The 18,708-nt window shown below is 56.3% G+C and overlaps 1 protein-coding gene across 3 annotated transcripts; it reads left to right on the top strand.

Annotated features, from left to right (window-relative positions):
• The first annotated feature begins 6,052 nt into the window (after positions 1-6,052).
• On the top strand, positions 6,053-17,987 carry AMPD2 (adenosine monophosphate deaminase 2). 3 transcript variants are annotated; one of them, XM_043460409.1, is made up of 18 exons: positions 6,053-6,522; positions 11,340-11,470; positions 11,695-11,825; positions 12,315-12,383; positions 12,473-12,584; positions 12,822-13,008; positions 13,224-13,365; positions 13,497-13,586; positions 13,838-13,967; positions 14,161-14,355; positions 14,441-14,572; positions 14,731-14,894; positions 15,131-15,257; positions 15,345-15,508; positions 15,802-15,922; positions 16,193-16,366; positions 16,542-16,652; positions 16,972-17,987. In XM_043460409.1, exons 1-18 carry the CDS (start codon positions 6,513-6,515, stop codon positions 17,179-17,181), a joined length of 2,400 nt encoding a protein of 799 aa, XP_043316344.1. In that variant the 5' UTR covers positions 6,053-6,512; the 3' UTR covers positions 17,182-17,987. The 3 variants fall into 3 exon arrangements, with proteins under 3 accessions (XP_043316344.1, XP_043316342.1, XP_043316343.1); XM_043460407.1 differs by lacking the exon at positions 6,053-6,522 and adding an exon at positions 7,104-7,459; XM_043460408.1 differs by lacking the exons at positions 6,053-6,522; positions 11,340-11,470 and adding an exon at positions 7,180-7,459.
• The last annotated feature ends 721 nt before the right edge of the window (positions 17,988-18,708 follow it).

The raw sequence follows: 18,708 nt of genomic DNA, 5'->3' as shown, positions 1-18,708 counted from the left end.
AAACTAGGCTCTAGCCTCTGGCTCCTCAAATGTCAGGGCAACCCTTCCTCTGGCTCTCATCCCAGCTGCCCCTTCCCAGGTAGAAATGAGAGTGCGGCACCCTAAAGTTGCCTCACAGACATATTGAAGACTCTCCATTGGTCATCTTTCTCTAGGCCAGTTATTTAAGTTTACTTAAATGAGTTGCTGTGGAAGCTCCTCAGAGGGACATGGTGTAAAATATCGCTACCCAAAGTGTTGTGCAAGGCCCCACACACATCACCTGGGAGCTTCTTAGAAATGCAGAATCTTAGGGCTTAGCACAGACCTTCAGATTCAGAACTTGAATTTTAACAGGATCACAGGTGACTCTAAGGATACTAAAAATTGGAAAGCTGCCCTAGGGAGTACTAGAGAACCGTTTTTTCCCCCCTTAGACTGACTAAATCATAAGAATTACCTGAGATCCTTGTTTCTGTATTTCATCAAGTCTTAGATGGCACTGATTGGAAGATCATTCTGATTTCCAAGATGTTAATACATACATGTTTTAAAAAGAGTGTGTTTTTGAATCAATAAGTTCCAGTTGTTGTTATTGTTTAGTTGCTAAATTGTGTCTGACTCTCTTGCGTCCCCATGGACTGTAGCCCGCCCGCTCCTCTCTCCTTGGAATTCCCAGGCAAGAATACTGGAGTGGGTTGCCATTTCCTTCTCCAGCAGATCTTCCTGATCCCGGGATTGAACTCGCGTCTCCTGCATTGGCGGAGGGGGTTCTTTACCACTGAGCCACCAGGGAAGCCCTGTGTTCCAGTAGTAATGCCAATCCCAGAGCCTGAGAAACTGTATTCTAAATTAACAGAGTTTGAAGAATCGTGATCTAGAACAGTGGTCTCAGCTTTTGGTGTAGATTGGAATTTACCCAGAAAGCCTTTTAAAAACACTGATTTAATGAGTCTAGAGTGCAGTCCAGGCATGAAGAGTTTAAAAATTTCCCAGGTGATTCTAACGTACAGCCAATGTGGAGAGCCACTGACCTTGAAGGATTTAACTTGCTTTTTCCTCTTAGAGTGGAATTGTGAAGCAGTGGCCAGGTAGACTGAGAAAGTGGGAGGTAGAACCTCGGTCTCCTTGCCTGCCAGGTACTCTAAGCCATCCCTAATCATCATCTTCCTTTCTACTGCTTCTTGCCTGCATATCTGGGTATCTGGCTGAGAAGCCCTGGGCCTGGGGCCCAGACTTTCAGGGCTGATGAAGAAGAAGGCAGCCGCCAAGGTGCTTTCCACAGTGATCATCTTTTCCCAATCAGAAATTGGCAAGTGCTTACTGAGGGAAAACAGGAGAGTCTTTGAAATTGACCGGCTTGGAATCTTGGCTATAAAGTTTCAGTAATTATACCTCACCAGCCCTGCCTAACCTACCCACAATATCGGCAAGGTATACCCAGGGCAGAGCTGGGCTGCTGGGAACTGGGCTAGACAGTTTACATGGTTCATCTCAGTTAACTCACGCTAACTCCAAGGTAAGTGCTCTTGTCCCCAAATTACAGACCAGAAAACTGCGACTTGAGGGTTAAGTATCAATAACTTGCTCAAGGTCATATAGCTTAGTAAACAGGCGATCGATCTTTTTTCCACTGCCCCATAAAAGCAGCCACTGAAAGAATGTTGGGCAAAAAAGACAGGCAAATGCATGAGCTCAATAACAGCCACACTTGTATTAAAGGAACTACTGACTTGTTTCACAAGTGGGGAAAATGTTTGTGCTTGTTCCTTTTTCATCTGGATTTCCCTGGTGGCTCAGATGGTAAAGAATCTGTCTGCAATGCAGGATACCTGGATTCAATCCTTGGGTTGGGGAAATCCCCTGGAGAAGGGAAAGGCTACCCACACCAGGATTCTTGCCTGGAAAATCCCATGGACAGAGGAGCCTGGGGACTACAGTCTGTGGGGTCGCAAAGGGTCAGACATGACTGAGTGATTTAACACTTTCACTTTCTTTCTCATCTACCACCTCTGCAAACTTCTGTGCTGCTCCTGCTTGTTTCCTAGCTTGCTGGGCTCCCAGTTTCCATTACTAACCTGAGTATGGGAACTCCTGACCCTCGCCTGCCCTCTTAATTGTGTAGACCTGCTACTGTGCATGGACCACCATGATGCCTCCTGTCTCCTGTCTTCAGCTCCTGTGCCTTTCCTATGGCTGTTCTCCTTTATTATTGCATTTAGGTTTAGTACCCTGATGGAGTCAGTAAAGCATGTAGGTGCTATTCCCATTTTAGAGGTAGTGAACTGAAGCGTGGAGAGGTGATCCTCATGTTAATAAACAAGTTAGAATCAGTCAGAGCTCAGGTGTCCTAGTTCATAGCCCTTATAACTGAAACAAAATTTTTATCTTCTTTAGCTGTTTGAATGTTTGCATAACCAAATTATTCTGAATGAAAGAAAAAAAAAATCACCATTTTCCACCTAAGTCCTGCTTTCTGAGTTAAGAGGAAATCTCAAAATCTGTCTTATACTCAGTGGTAGGGATTGTGGGTAAAGCCTTATCACCCAGCTGGAGTTTGGGGGCAGGGCCATGAAGGAGGAACTTCCTTCAGGACCTTACAGTCCAAAGGAAGAGATGGTGTAAATTCACAGAGAAACAACATAGTTAAAGGAACGGTTCAGCTAGTGCTGGAGAATTCAGAGCTGTTTAAAACCTAGCCTCGACTCCTGGTAGGAAAGACAATTATACACACATCTCACTGGCAGATGGATAAATTCTATAGTAGAAGAAGGGAGAAAAATTATAAAATAAACAGACTTTCAACAGAAAAGCAGAACAACAGAAATGGAGGATAGGCACTTGAAGGAGAGAAAAGAGCATGAGAAAAAGCATGGAGGCATGAGGTACAAAGTGTGCTTGGAGAAGACTGGCAAGTTTGATGTGATGGAACTGGAGTAAAAGTGAAAAGTGCATGGAGGGAAGGGCTGGGAGATGAAAACAAGGAAAAGTGAGGTTAGCCAGTGAAGGGCCTTGAATGACAAAGGTTTGGCTAAAGCTTATTGAAGACTTACAAACAAATATGGTTGGATACTGCTGCCTGTTGCCATAAACAATGCTGGGTAGCTGGGTGGGGGGTTGGCTTCTGGTAGAAGCTGAGAAAAAGAGCTGAACAGCTTGATTCTAGAAGGATCTAGGCATAAGGTATGGTTTGGGAAAGCGTCATGGCCAATGATCTCTTGAGGCTGCCGGTGTTCTCTCCCAGGCCTACCATCTGCTGAGAGTGGTCTGGCCTCGGTAGGAGGCTGACATCACAAGTGAGCATCAGGCAAGAAGATAAGAGAAGCAGTTCTTCAGAGATGAGTGCATTGTCAGTGAGGCCTGGGGCTCAGGGAGAGCCATTCAAGAAACCATCATGGTTACAGGCTAGGAGGTAAGGAAGCTTGTTTCAAGCTAAGGAAGATCTCAGAGGCTCGAAGACAACATTTAGTCCCCAACATGAAAATAGCTAGAGGTCGGAGAGAATGACTCACGCCTTCATTTCCCAAACTGTTCTAGATAGACAGTGAAATCCTACTAAGATTCTTGCTGATAATGTGTAGGTGGGGAGAAGGCTGCTTAACTGTAATCAGTGCAGACTTCCTAGCAGGGACAGCATACCAAAAGGCCTAGAAATAGGGAAGATTACAGGGTGAAGGGTGTGCTGTAGATAGGACTAGGGAGGGACAGGAAGGGACTAGTAAACTGGTTTGCCTTGCCACCTACAGGCTGGTTAGGTAGGTAGGTCTGGATTAAGGGGGAGTCCTAAAAAGACCTGGTCCAATGCAAGATACCTCCCCATAAAGCTATGTCAAAATTTGCGTTGTGTCAATATTGATGACTTCCTAGGGACTTCCCAGGTGGCGCTAGTGGTCAAGAACCCACCTGCCAATGCAGGAGATATGAGACATGAGTTTGATCCCTGAGTTGGGAAGATCCCCTGAGGAAGGGCATGGCGACCCACTCCAGTATTCTTTTTTGTTTTTTTTCCACTCCAGTATTCTTGCCTGGAGAATTCCATGGACAGAGGAGCCTGGCGGGCTATAGTTCATGGCATCGCAAAGAGTCAGACACAACAGAAGTGATTTAGTGCAAGCACAATATAGATGACATTCTGCTTGGTTTACCTGGTCCTTGATTTTAAATTTTTTAAAAAATTTATTATTCATTGTTGAGAGCCCAGCAGCCTTAAAATTCTTAAAGGCCCCCAAACCAATTTAGCCTGGGGTTAAAACATAGAAGAGTATTACGTGGGTGGGGTGTAGAGGCTATTACAGATTTTCATAGACTTCTGTTGCTTTCCATTTCCTTGATTATAAGAGTAATGGATATGCATTGTAGACAGTTCTTAAAATGCAAGTAAGCATAAAGAAGAAAATAAATATAACTCATAATTCCACAACTCACAGATAATCATTTGTTAAACTTGATGTGGTTATTTTCTATGCATATGTGTCACTTAATTAGGACCATACTGTATTGTACAGATTTTTGCACCCATTTTTCCCACCCTAATTTTACATTGTAAACATTTTCACCTTACTAAGAAATTCTTCAGAACAATTTTTAATGGTTGTATTTCATTGTGTGCATATGACATAATTTAAACATTTTCCTGTTGGGCTTTTAAGTTTCCAACCTTTCTATGTGATAAACATTGCAGTTACGAACAATTCTGTGCATATTTTTCTTGCAACTTTTTTTTTAAAAGAACAAATTCCTGGAAGTGGAATTACTGTGTCAAATAATGTGAACCTTTTTAAGACTCTTGATTATGGGTTGCCAAATGGCTTTCAGAAAAATTCTACATTTAAGACCACCAGTAGGACATGTGTGTGTCCCATCTCACTAACCGCACCCTTGCCTGCTTTAGGACTCTTTTCCCATTAATCTTTGCTAATTTGATGGGTTAGCATGGTTTCTCCTTGTTCTCTTTTTAGTTTCATTGATTCTTTGTGAGGTGAACTTTTCCCCCCTTGTTTACAGAGGTCTTTTTTTTTTTTTTTAGTTGTCCAGGGTGAAGAGCACTAGGCAGGGATCAATGGAGGCAATACCAGATTCAGGTAGAGAATCGGGTTCAGGGTCCACAATCCAGCCTGGGCGGATGGAGGAGGAGGCAGAGTTTGGGAAGGAATTTGGCTGCAGGGATGGTGAGGACTGGGAGGAGCTGGACAAACAGATTAATACAACTGGGTTTGGGGGACAAAGGGCTCCCACAAGGTGGAGAATAGGAAAAAGACTGAGCTGCTAATACATTAGGTCCTTTCCCCCACAGGTTTCTTTCAAACCTGGTGGTAGGATTCTCTGCCACTTGGGAGTAGGGCAGCTGGTTGGGTGGGGTATCTGCAGTCCCCAAAATAGCCCAACATACATTGTTTATAGGCTACAAGCTGAATCAACTTAGAGTGTAAAGGGGACCAAGGCCCAGGACACAGCAATAATAGGAAACATTAAGTGTAACTAAAGCCAGGCACTTCTGTTAGTTCATTTGTCCTAACAACTTACAAAGTAGGGTCTCACACTCATTTTATAGAGGAAATAGAAGAAGCACAGAGAAGTTAACAATATTCCCAAGGGCAGTCAGGAAGTAGGTGGAGTCTGGAATTGAACCCAGGCATTCTGGCTACAGAGCCTGACCTCTTGACCAACAAGTACACAAATAAATGTGGGAATGGGAGCCAGAATTGCAGGGCACACCCTGCCCAGCTACGCCTGCCTGAGTAAGAAAACAGACGACCTAGAATAAGAATGCGGGGAAGGGCTTCAGCTAAAAGAGAATCCGGGGACTATAATAATAGCTATCTGTCTTTTATTGGGCACTGGCTTTTTGCCCAGCATCGTGCAAAGGTGCTTAACGTTTAATTCTCACAGTAACCTCTTTGAGTGAGGGAGGTACTGCGATTACCCCATCACTTTACTGGTGAGGAAGCTGACGCACAGAAGTTGCCCAAGACGCTGCCGGGCGGATGCTGAGTGGCTGCTGCCCACGTGGCGCCCGGGAGAGGAAAAATGGCGGGGGCGGGGCCGCTCGGCGGGGGCGGGCCGGGGCAGGGGCGGGGCCACGGACCTGGCGGGGCCTGGGGCTGCGGAGGAGAGCGCCGTCGCTGGGGAGGTTTTGGTGGGGTCGCACCTGTTGCGTGACTCCCCCACGTTCCAGCTACCGGAATCCGACCCCGAATACACTGAAAGTGTGCCGAGAAGTCCAGACGAGTTCCGGGTCCCGCTCTCTGGGGAGCACGTGGCCTGCCCGCTTCCCGAGTGCCGGGCTGGGGGTCGGGGCTCCGGGGTCTACAAGGCCAGTGCAGCGGCCCAGGTCGGCAGGGGGCCCGCCTCCAAGCAGCCAGCAATTTTGAAAGACTGTCTTACTTCTCCCGTCTCAGTGCCAGGGCCGGGGCCCTTGGAGCCACTTGGCAGGGTCTGCACCCTAGCCCTCCTCCCCTCCCTCGTGACCGGGTTTCCAGGCGGTGCAGACCCTGGCGAACAGACTCCCCGGTTCCCCCCAGGGCTCGGGCAGCATGGCCTCAGGTGAGTGTGTGCTTGTGAAGGGGGGCAGGGTCTCTGGGACAGAGAAGTGCAGTGCCTTCAGACCTAGGGAAGGCGGCCGGCTCCTGGGGAGCGGCCAGCAGAGCAGAGCCTGAGTGTGGAAAGACAGAAGGAAACGTCAGAAGCCACTGGGGCCTCTTTCCCAGACCCCAGAGAAAGCCCCTGATTCCTGGCCTCCCTGTCTTCTAAGAGGGCAGCTTCTGTGGACAGTGGAATTTTCCCAAGACAGGCTCCTCCCTACTGGACTGGGATCCTCAATTCTACCCCATCCTCCCAGAACTGAGCCACCTGGGGCCCGGGGTTCAGATAAGGAAAAATGGGGATTCTGCCCCAGAGGGGCTGTGTTTTCACGGAGTCCGTTGACCCTGAGAGACATGTGTTCTGAGCTTGGGGTACCTGAGCTGGATCCCTCCCTCTATTATTATTTTTTTTTCTCCCAGGCTGGCTGGACCAGTTAGCCTGAACTTTGACTATCTTGCTCCAGAGCCCCGGCTCATAGCGGGGTTAGTAGGGTGCTTGGGGCTGGCCCATCCCCATTCTGTTTCCTCACCTCCACCCCCTCAGGCCCAGTTACCATCAGCCGAGTCACTCCTGGGATTGAGGAGAGGATGGGAGGGATAAGGGGCAGGGATGGAGGCCCCCCCTTCCTGAGGTTGCCTAGACAACATCAGAAATCGTGGCCAGGGCCTCTTCCGCCTGCGGGGCCTCTGCTTCCTGCATCAGTCACTCCCGCTGGGGGCGGGGCGGAGGAAGGGGTTGGATGTGGCAGAGCCAGGCCCAGCTGGTGCGGCTCAGACTACCCCCGCGGGCTCCGCGGCGGCCTGAGCCATGGCATCTTTTTCATCTGGCCCCGGCAATCCCAAGGCCAAATATCCCTTTAAGAAGCGGGCTAGCCTCCAGGCTTCCTTTGCAGTATCAGGTGAGTGTATGCCTCCTGTCCTCAGTCTGGCCCTGCTCCCCACCCTCACCTCTCACCCAGGCCACTGGTCCCCTAAGGAGAGGGACTTCTCCTATACCTTCTCGGCAGTGATGCCCCTTGTCCTCTTCCCAGGGACAGCTGGCTTGGGAGGCGGTTTGGGGACGGAGGTGGGGTGCCAGGTGACTGGTTTCTGTGTCAGGGATGCGGTCCTCTGTAACGAGGAGTGGGTGTGGGTGTGGGTGCAGCAAGAGTGTATTTGCACACGTGTCCGTGTGTGGCTGTGCTAAGATTGTTTGCATGTGGAGTGTGTGTGGAGTGGGGGATGTGTGGGACTGACTGGTTTGCAGACTGGCCACACTGCTGGCGGCTGTGTGGTTACCAGGCAGACTCGGGCTGTCCTCCTGAGGTTAGTTTCTCTTTCCAGGATCCCAGATCTCGAACCCTCTTACTGGGCGTCTGACATTAGGGCACACTTACTGCTGTGGGTATCCAGGGGCTGAGGGCTCAGTTGTATCTATTGTTTGCAGTTTGTTCATTTCTGGTCTGTCTTGTGAGCTTCCTCGGAAGTGTGGGGTGCCCTTGGGCCGGGCCAGTGTTGGGGCTCAGGCTGGGGCTGCTGCCCACCTGCGTGTGCTACTGCACCCTTTGGTTCAGCTCCTAGGCCAGTGGACATCTCTGCACCATTTGGAGCTGGCAGCATGGTGCAGCTGTGCCCATCTTCCTGAGGGCTCCACTGCCCAGATCTGTGTTTGCTGAGGGAATCGACCTGCTATCTGCTGGTCTCAGGCCTGTGGCTAAGGGAAGCCCACCCCTACTTTGATGACCAGGTCAAGCCAGTGTTCCCCGTCCCCCCAGCAGCTGTCTGTACTCGTAGCCTGATTTTTCTTTTGCCTACCTTCTGTTTTTTTCATGCTCCTGAAGATGCTGGCCTGAGTTCTGTATTGGCCCGAGGGGCCCTGTCCTCTGTGCCCAGGTCTGTGCCCCCACAGGGTGTGTCCCCTGAGGCTAGATTTGTCCACATTCGGGTGGTCGCATGGTGGGAGCAGCTGATACTTGTAGGTCAAAGCCTTGAGTAGTCTCTGCCTACCGGGGCAGCCTTGGCAGTGAGTGAGGGTCTCTGGTCAAGTGAGTAGACAGGTTGGCAAGAATCTTGGAGTTAATGGGAATGGCTAGGGCATAGCCCCCTCTGACTTTTGGCCACTTCTCCCACGCCGCGCGTGCGTGTGTGTGTGTGTTGTGTGTGGTGCTGTGGCACAGACCCTGGGAGAAAGTGACCAGCAGGGAGTGTGGTGGTTACTGCCTGTCTGTCACCTCTAGGGAGCCCTGGCAGTCCTTTGTGGTGGCCCAACAGGCTGAGGGGATGGTGCCTCTTGCTAGGACCTGTCTGGGCCACCCCAGCATTTCTGAGGAGGCCCTGGGTCACCCTGCTAGGAGAGGTGGTTGAGATCAGGGCCTCAGTGTCCGTTCTGCTGACTTGACACAGACCAGTCCTGGGGGTCTGTGGCCGGCCTTTCTGGAGGGGTTAGGAAAGAGGAAGATTGTGTAGGATCAGGGTTCTTGGGCGGAATGCAAGAACGTTAGGCTGTGCCTTAAACTCTGAGGGCGGAGTTTAAGTGCCCATCTTGCCTTCTTTTTTCGGCTCTGCTCTCTTCCAAGTCAGAGATAGTGCCCCCACCCCACCCATTCTGTTCCCTCCACGCCCTCAGTCCTCTGTGCCTTGGTCTGGGCTGGGACCTGAAGCTCCACCCACCCCCAGTGGGTGGGACTGCGTGTGGGAAGTGTTTGGAGGGTCCCAGGAGTTCCTAATCACAGATAGTGGGGCTTTCCAGAATGCTTGCAGAGCCGTATCTCTGTGTGCCTTATGGTAGCTGTGGCTAGGCAGGGCAGGACCCCTTATCACCCCATTGTAGGCAGACTTGAAGCCTCAGGATGGTCGAGACTCGCCAGTAATTGGGAACAGAGTCAAACTTAAGTCCTCCAAATTCTAGTCCTCTGAACCTCTCCTCCCAGGCATTTTGTCCCCTACAATAGGCTTGGAGAAGAGTTGGAGTTCTAGGGGGCTGTGAACTGGTCTCTGGGGCAGCAGGGAAGCTCCATAAACTGGTTGCTCCCTGGACTGAGTGTCTACCCCGGCTGCCAGCCAGCATGTCTCCCCTGCAGAGGCCCCATCTCTCCCAAGGGACCCCATAGTCAGGGGCCCAGAGGACAGTGGTGAGCAAAACAAGGCCACTGGGCAGAGGGAGTTGACCTAGGGGTGTTGAGGTGTGGAGCCGAGGAGGGCTGCTGCCCCCTCCTGTCCTTTGATCAGCCAGGCCCTGCATGCCGTCCCCTAGGGCACTGCATTTTAAGGGGGCTTGTCCCTTCCCTGCCAGCCGCCCTGCCCATATCAGCCTGCTCTGCTTCTCTCCCTTAGGGGCCCCACTTTGGGCTGGGCCCTGGCACTGTAGAGGTTAAGGCCCTGTTCAGTTTGGGGGTTTCTCTTATCTCCCAGCTCTGCTACTCCTTCCCTTGATTTCTGTGCTCCCCTGAGCTTCCCCAGCCCCCTGCTTGCCAGCATCCCAGGGTCTCCCCTGCACACAGCTGCACTTGGTACAGCCCGTGCCGGCCCCTGAGCTGTCCTGGGGGACTGGCTGCAGCTCCACTCAGCAAACAGGCGGGTAAGGGGCGCAGGGCTGCTGGCCGGCGCTGCCTGACTCTGCAGGTAGGACCCAGGCAGGCAGCAGGGTGTGTGTGTGTGGGGGGGGGGCGGGCTAGATCCTAGATCTGGGACAGATACCCCCTCTTCTTTTTGTCCAGCTGTGGGACAGGACTCAGGTTTTTGGGGAGCAGCCTGGAGACTTCAAAGCGCGCCACCTGGGTAGGGCCTCCAGTCCATCCCTGAGCCACAGTGGGGAGGGAGAAGGAGGGTGCTGAAGGGGAGTACCCCAGAGCTGTCTGGAGAGCTTCCTGCTGGGGAGGGTGGGTTGGGGAGCCCAGGAAAGGTTCTTTGGGGTGGGCTAGGAGCTCAGGCAGCTTCTCTAGACTCCAGCTTCAAGGTCTTTAGTGCCAGCCTCCTGTGGAAGCTAAGGAATCCTTCCCTCTGTGGAGAGAGACTCTGGCTGCCGATCCTCCCTTCCCCAGGCCCTCCCCAGGGCCTCCGGCCCAGATCCCGGGGCCTCTGAGTGGCGCAGACTGTTTGTGGCAGCTCCCTTTGGAGGGGCAGCCAGAAGTGGGAGGGGCAGGCTGAGGCCAGGCCACATCTTGGCAGCCCTGGGGTCCTGGGGGAGAGGGCAGGCCTCCCGGGAGGAGGTCGGGGTCCTGCTCCCAACCAGGTCCCCCACTTCCTCTCCTCCTCTTTCCTCGGGGGCCAGTCCCCAGGCCAGAGCCAAGTGGCAGCTGTGGCTCCCCCAGGCTCTGTGGGTCTAGGTCAGCCTGCCCTCGAGAGGCCGTCTGCTCATCCAGAGGCAGGTCTGACCCTGGACTGTCTGCCGTGGAAGCTGTACGCTGGGCTTCGCTGGTGTGGATGAGCGCCTGGAGAGAGAGAGAGTGTGAGAGTGTGCATGTGTGTACATGGACACGTGGGTGCTGCCTGTAGCAGGTACTCACTTGGAGGTTGTCTCACGGCCTGATGGAGTGGCCCTGAGTCCAGGATTCAGATTTTTATTCCTGGGGTGAATGAGTCCGTTTGTTGTAGGGGCGACTCTTAGCCCCACCCCCGAACCTGGAATGGGTTGAGGGGTCCCCAGACTGCAGGTGAGGGGCACAGGTAGGCTCACGCTGCAGCCTCTGAGCGGGGCTGGCCTCTCTCTGGGGCTGGCCTTGGGTAATGCTGAGCCCCAGGGCTTCCAGTGTACCTCGGCCCTGCCCTCCACTCTTTGACCCCGCATCACTGTCTCCACAGAGGCTCGGGGTGGGCTGGGGGCCCCTCCGCTACAGTCTGCCCGATCCCTGCCAGGCCCTGCCCCCTGCCTCAAGCACTTCCCGCTCGACCTGCGCACGTCCATGGATGGCAAATGCAAGGAGATCGCCGAGGTATCGCTTGGCACCACCCCCTGCGTTTCCCCCACCCACCCCCGTCGCTGCCTCCACGCCTGGTCCCCACTCCCTGCACCCCTCCACCTCAGCTGTCCCCTAACTTTATATTTGGCTGTGCCCTGATCCCTAGGTGATCCCAGGTACCCCCAGCCCCTGTGCCCTCCCTGCATCCCTGGACCCTGATGGCTCGGCCACGCTGACCCCTCCTTCCCTCCCACCAGGAGCTGTTCAGCCGCTCCCTGGCTGAGAGTGAGCTCCGCAGCGCCCCTTACGAGTTCCCCGAGGAGAGCCCCATCGAGCAGCTGGAGGAGCGGAGGCAGCGCCTGGAGCGGCAGATCAGCCAGGATGTCAAGTAAGCCCCCAGCTGCAGAGCCAGGCGGCCACGGGGTGGGGGCTCGGCCAGGCCGCTGCAGAGTGCGGGGGCACAGCCAGGCGGCAGCTATAGGGTAGTGGGGAGTAGTAGTCTGTCCAGCATCCCTCTGTTTCCATCCGGACGCTTTCAGAGCCCCATCATTATTCTCTTCCAACCAGTCCTCCCTCTGGGCCACCCCCGAGAGGTGGCGCAGAGTAGTGGTGTACAGAAGCATAGGCTTTGGCGTCAGGCTGCTGGGCTCTGTCTGGTTCAGCCTTCTGCCCGCCAGCGTGTCCTGGAACATGTGGCTTAACTTCTGGGTGTGTTTTCTCATCTCTGACGTGGGGCGAGAGCAGCCCGCGTGGCCCAGGGTTCCTCATCCCTGTGAGGGCCACACGTGACAACACACGCACGGCACCTCGGACAGTGCAGGGGCCCGGCTAGGAGCACGGGCCTCATCGTGTGCCTGCCCTCTCCTCTCGCCTCCAGGCTGGAGCCGGACATCCTGCTTCGGGCCAAGCAAGATTTCCTGAAGACTGACAGTGACTCGGACTTCCAGTGAGGAGGGCAGAGGGACACGGGGGCTTCGGGGCTGGGGCCTGTCCCTCTGCCGCTTCCAGTCCCTCCCTTGTCCTCCCCACTTGCAGGCTCTACAAGGAGCAGGGTGAGGGGCAGGGTGACCGGGGCCTGTGGGAGCGCGATGTGGTGCTGGAGCGGGAGTTTCAGCGGGTGACCATCTCCGGTGAGGAGAAGTGTGGGGTGAGTGTCCCTGTCCTTGCAACCTGCTGGGCTCCCCCAGTCTGGGGCTATGGGGATAGAGGCTAGAGGGACTGTTTCTCTTTCTGATAGCTGGAGAGGCAGAGGCTCTGGTTGGGAGCTTGCCATCTTGTTGAGCATAGAGTGGTCTGAGTGTTTCTGGGGTGCAGGCCTCAGGAAGGAGCTGAGAGCGGGCTGGGTTTGGGACCCAGGAGAGCGAGTCCACACCTCTGTCTCTAGGTGCCCTTCACAGACCTGCTGGATGCGGCCAAGAGCGTGGTGCGGGCGCTGTTCATCCGGGAGAAGTACATGGCCCTGTCGCTGCAGAGCTTCTGCCCCACCACCCGCCGGTACCTGCAGCAGCTGGCCGAGAAGCCCCTGGAGACACGCACCTACGAGCAGGGCCCCGACACCCCCGTGTCCGCTGGTGGGACCCCCCATCCCTGTCCTACTCCGTGTACCCTGGCATCCCGCCGCCCTGAGCTGGGTGCCCAGGAACCTCAGCCTGCCTCCTTCTTCCCAGCCTCTTGGCATGCAGGGCGGGGAGGCAGGGGCAGGAGCTGTCCTGCTGGGGCCTCTGGGCTGGGCAGCAGGTGGCCTGGAAGAGCCCTGGCCCTGACTCCATCCTCCTCACCCCTGCAGATGCCCCGGTGCACCCACCAGTGCTGGAGCAGCACCCCTATGAGCACTGTGAGCCGAGCACCATGCCAGGGGACCTGGGCTTGGGTCTGCGCATGGTGCGGGGCGTGGTTCACGTGTACACCCGCAGGGAACCTGATGAGCAGTAAGAGGGGTGTACGGTGTGCTGGGGGCCGTGGAGGGGTGGAAACTAAGGGGGCTGGCTGGCACTGGCTCAGGAGGGCTCGCAGGGCCTCCTGGCTTGCTCTCCTCACTCAAGCTCCCCTCACACACCAGCTGCTCAGAGGTGGAGCTGCCATATCCCGACCTGCAGGAATTTGTGGCAGACGTCAATGTGCTGATGGCTCTGATCATCAATGGCCCCATGTGAGTCCGCGCCTGACCCAGACACTCAGCTCCTCTCCCAGCTCGGATTTTTCCAGTCTGGCCCCAGACACCTGTCACCCAGTCTTACCCTTTCATAGTCCCTGAGTCCTGGACTTCCCCTGTCTTCGGCTGCTGTCCCCTTGGCAGCCCCATTCCCGCACCTCCGGCTCCCTCCCTTGGCTCTGCCACCTAGGCCCTCCCGGATGCCTCCCCGCATGCCTGAGCCCCTGCCTGGTTCTCCTCCTGCCCAGAAAGTCATTCTGTTACCGCCGGCTCCAGTACCTGAGCTCCAAGTTCCAGATGCACGTGCTGCTTAACGAAATGAAGGAGCTGGCCGCGCAGAAGAAGGTGCCACACCGAGATTTCTACAACATCCGCAAGGTGGGCCTTCCCCGTGCAACTGACCCAGCACCCCTGCCCAGCCTCCCCCTCTGGGGCCTGGGCCCCCACACAGCTGACCCAGCACCCCTGCCCAGCCTCCCCATCCACGGCCTGCCCGCCTCCCCAGCATCCAGTTTGGAGAGTCCTCTCCCATCCCACTGCCCAGGCCCCAGCAGTGCCCATTCCACCACAGGTGGACACGCACATCCATGCCTCATCCTGCATGAACCAGAAGCATCTGCTGCGCTTCATCAAACGGGCGATGAAGCGGCACCTGGAGGAGATCGTGCACGTGGAGCAGGGTCGTGAGCAGACGCTACGGGAGGTCTTCGAGAGCATGAACCTCACGGCCTATGACCTGAGTGTGGACACGCTCGACGTGCACGCAGTCAGTCACGGCGTGGGGGCTGAGGGGCTGGGCTGGTGTGCGGGCTGGGGTTCAGGGGTGACCTGGGCTGGCTTTTCTCTCCCAGGACAGAAACACCTTCCATCGCTTTGACAAGTTCAATGCCAAATACAACCCCATTGGGGAGTCTGTCCTTCGAGAGATCTTCATCAAGACGGACAACAGGGTTTCTGGGAAGTACTTTGCTCACATCATCAAGGTGAGGAGGAGGGCAGCCCTCCCTGAGAGCCTGGGTGGCTGGGGGCTTGCGGGGCGGGTGAGAGGCATGAAGAGGTCTGATGGAGCGTGCCTCGTGGGCACGGGGACAGGGATGGGGACGAAGCCTGAGGGTGACAGTTGCCCACGCATGCCGCTCAGGAGGTGATGTCCGACCTGGAGGAGAGCAAATACCAGAACGCGGAGCTGCGGCTCTCCATCTACGGGCGCTCAAGGGATGAGTGGGACAAGCTAGCGCGCTGGGCCGTCATGCACCGTGTACACTCCCCCAACGTGCGCTGGCTCGTGCAGGTGCCCCGCCTCTTGTGAGTGTCCCTGGGCGTGGGAGGGAACGTGGGGGGCAGAGGTCATGGGGCCGGGGCTGGCCTCCTGCCCTTTGGGATGGCTGACCCTCCCCCATCCCAGCCGGGCCCTCGGAACAGGAGGGAGCCCTGGCTCCACTCACGGTCTCTCCAGCCCCTCTCACTCAGTATGGCTCAGAAGTGCTTCTGTGGTTCTGCCCTGACCCGCGCGCGCCCGTGTACCTACATCTCGCCCGCAGCGATGTGTACCGTACCAAGGGCCAGCTGGCCAACTTCCAGGAGATGCTGGAGAACATTTTCCTGCCCTTGTTCGAGGCCACCATCCACCCTGCCAGCCACCCGGAGCTGCATCTCTTCCTGGAGCATGTGAGAGGTGGCCCGGGTCTGGGTGTGGGGAGGGCACTGCCTCAGGCCCAGCTGTAGCCCTGGGCCTGACCCAGCGTCCTGGGCCAGGTGGACGGCTTTGACAGTGTGGATGATGAGTCCAAGCCCGAGAACCACGTCTTCAACCTGGAGAGCCCGCTCCCTGAGGCTTGGGTGGAGGAGGACAACCCGCCCTACGCCTACTACCTGTACTACACCTTCGCCAACATGGCCATGCTGAACCACCTCCGCAGGTGCCTGCCCTGGGCTCCGCAGGTGCCGCGCCTCTACCCGCCTGGCTGGCTCTCAGTCAGCAGGCCTTGCTCCGGGCCTGCCCTGGGGCCTGCTGGGGCCACCTGACCCACCTCTTATCCCCAGTCTTGGATCTGACGGGTTGTTTCTCTGCCCCCCGGGCTCTGTAGTTCAACCCTCGCAGCCAAAAACCTACCCCTGACCCCTGGTCCTCAGCCCACAGAGTCACTGGGTGGGGGCTCAGGAGCCTGGGCGCACCAGGCTTGGGACCCAACGCTGTCTTCTGGCCCCCCAGACAGAGGGGCTTCCATACGTTCGTGCTGAGGCCACACTGCGGGGAGGCGGGGCCCATCCACCACCTGGTGTCGGCCTTCATGCTGGCTGAGAACATCTCGCACGGGCTGCTTCTGCGCAAGGTCAGGCTCTGCTCTCCTGCCTCCCCCATCCCAGAGGCTCCCTTGCTCCCTGCCCATCAGGCCTCTTCAGCAGCTGCTCCTCCTCCTCACGCACCCCAGCTGGGGCCCCAGCCTCCACATCGAGGCCCCAGTTCAGAACCTGGCTGTAACCAACCCTCCGCAACTCCTGCCCAGCCTGGACTGCCCCCCAAGCTGCACTGTGGCCTGTACCCCCCAGAACCAGGTGTCCTCCCCAACCTGACAGGCCCACCCTCCCTGTCGCCCACCCAGGCCCCGGTCCTGCAGTACCTGTATTACCTGGCCCAGGTTGGCATCGCCATGTCCCCACTCAGCAACAACAGCCTCTTCCTCAGCTACCACCGGAACCCACTGCCCGAGTACTTGTCCCGTGGCCTCATGGTCTCGCTGTCCACGGACGATCCCCTGCAGTTCCATTTCACCAAGGTCAGTGTCCGGCAGGCAGGCGGGTGTCCTGGGGCACAAAGGCCCCCTGGGCTCCGGGGCCTCACTGCTGGTGCTGGCCTCTGCTGGTGGAGCGCAGCGTGCCTAGTGGTCAGCCCCCGGGAGGGGGTGGGCAGCAGGCCCCCGTGCACCTGCCTGAGGGAACCTGGCCCCGCAGGAGCCGCTGATGGAGGAGTATAGCATCGCCACCCAGGTGTGGAAGCTCAGCTCCTGTGACATGTGCGAGCTGGCACGCAACAGCGTGCTCATGAGTGGCTTCTCCCACAAGGTACTGCACCCCCTCCCCATTCCCTCTCCTCCCCTGCTCTGCATTTGGGAAGGTCCCCAGTGGCTCAGAGGTGAAGAATCTGCCTGCAATGTAGGAGACTCGGGTTCAGTCCCTGGGTTGGGAAGATTACCTGGAGGAGCAAATGGCAACCCACTCCAGTATTCTTGCTTGGGAAATCCCATGGACAGAGGAGCCTGGTGGGCTCCAGTCCATGGGGTCACAAAGTCGGACATGACCAAGTGACTAACACACACAGACACACAGGGCGGCTGGCCCCTGAGAGCGGGCGGCAGCCCTGCACCTTACCCTGCCCCTCCAGGTGAAGAGCCACTGGCTGGGACCCAACTATACCAAGGAGGGCCCCGAGGGCAATGACATCCGCCGCACCAACGTGCCGGACATCCGCGTGGGCTACCGCCACGAGACCCTGTGCCAGGAGCTGGCGCTCATCACGCAGGCCGTGCAGAGCGAGACGCTGGAGACCATCCCGGAGGAGGCGGGCATCACCATGAGCCCCGGGCCTCAGTGAGCCCGGCACCTTGCCCGCGTCCTGTCTGCACACCCCTCCCGGCCTGTTACGGTCTCTGCATGTGTCGTTCCTTGTTCTGTCCTGCATGTTTCTACCTGTGTCTGTCCGTGCGCCGCCCCGGGGCGAGTGGGGCCGGTTTGCCCTCGTCTTGGCTCACGTGGCATCTGAGGGCCCAGGCTCGAGGTCTGCCCCACCGGAAGCCCTGTCCCAAGATCCTCTGAATCCTGACTGGTCCTCGGGCATCTGAGAGCTCGGGATGGTTGTGGGGGGCTGGCCCCTCTAGCCCTTGGGGTCCTGCTTGGGTAAATTCAAGCTTTGACTGGGGCTTGAATTTAGTGGCCGGGGAGGCAGTCAGGTGTGGCCTGTACACGTATGTTGTTGTGGGCATGGGCTGCCTGGGATCTGTGAGCTCCAGCGGCTCTACGGCAGGTAGGGTCGGCTGAGTCCCAGCCTGGACTCGGGCCCTGGAGGTGCTGGACCACCGCCTCTGCCAAGTCACTGCCCAGCAGTTTCCTCCGTCCTTTCTCTGGTCCGTGTGCTTCTCTGGTGTCAGCTTCCTGTGCCTCTGTGGGAGGGGGCAGCCGCCCTGTGCCGTGTCCGGGGCCCTTGTAGCGGGAGGGTCCCGGATCTGCCACCAGCCCTGAGGGTAGTAACCCCACTGTGGTCCCCAGAGTTTTGACCACACCTGGATCCCCCCTGGTCCCCTGTGTTGTGATCTGGACTAAGGCCTTTGCTGTGAAATGCAGTGTTTCATACAATCCCATCTTTCCTAGTGCATGAGAAATAAAGATTATTTAAGTAATGAGGCAGGTGGAGTCTCTGTTGGGAGAGGGAGAGCTGTGGTGGACAGTGGCTGAGGTCGGATCCAGGAGCATTGTGGACGGAGGGACAGCAAGTTCTGAGGGGAACGAATGCACTTGACTGTTTATGCATGTGGAAACTGACAGAGGAAGCGGGGTGGGAGGAGAGGCCCGCCAGGGACGCGACTGCTGCCCCTAGGCCCTCATCCAGCCCGGCCCACCCCCTCTGAAGTGGACACTTGGCTCCAGGTCTGGGGCACATCCATATCACATCATTTTGGGGAGTAGCATCCCCTTTCCACTTTCTCCATTGTCCTCCCTCCCAGCCTCCAGTAGATGTGGGAATATGCGCTTGCATGCAACCCTGAGGCCAGTGGTTCTGCAACTCCAGGAGCATCAGGCTCTTCTGGGGAGCTTGTTTAAAATGCCATTTCCAGGTCCTGCCCTCAGAGACTCTGAGTCAGTAGGTGGGAGGCATAGTGCAGAAATCTGCATGTTCCCCGCAGATTCTCTTGCAAAGGGTTGGAGCAAGCCTATGCTTTTTGAATGCAGACTTAAGCCACTTGGCTTCAGTCCCATGGTTAATGCATGGTTTTTGGGAACACCTCCTTGGGCACAGAGGTTCTTGGAGTCTGTTGCTCATGTAAGGAGAGTGGAATGTGCCCTGTGCTGTGCAGGTCTTGGGTTGGTCATAGAGAAGCTGTTTTCCTGCTGCTGCTGCTGAGTG

The sequence above is a fragment of the Cervus canadensis genome, chromosome 2 (genome assembly GCF_019320065.1).
Source record: "Cervus canadensis isolate Bull #8, Minnesota chromosome 2, ASM1932006v1, whole genome shotgun sequence".
Classification (NCBI taxonomy): domain Eukaryota; kingdom Metazoa; phylum Chordata; class Mammalia; order Artiodactyla; family Cervidae; genus Cervus; species Cervus canadensis.
The sequence above is the reverse complement of the archived record's forward strand: the minus strand, read 5'-3'. Positions and strand labels throughout refer to the sequence as shown.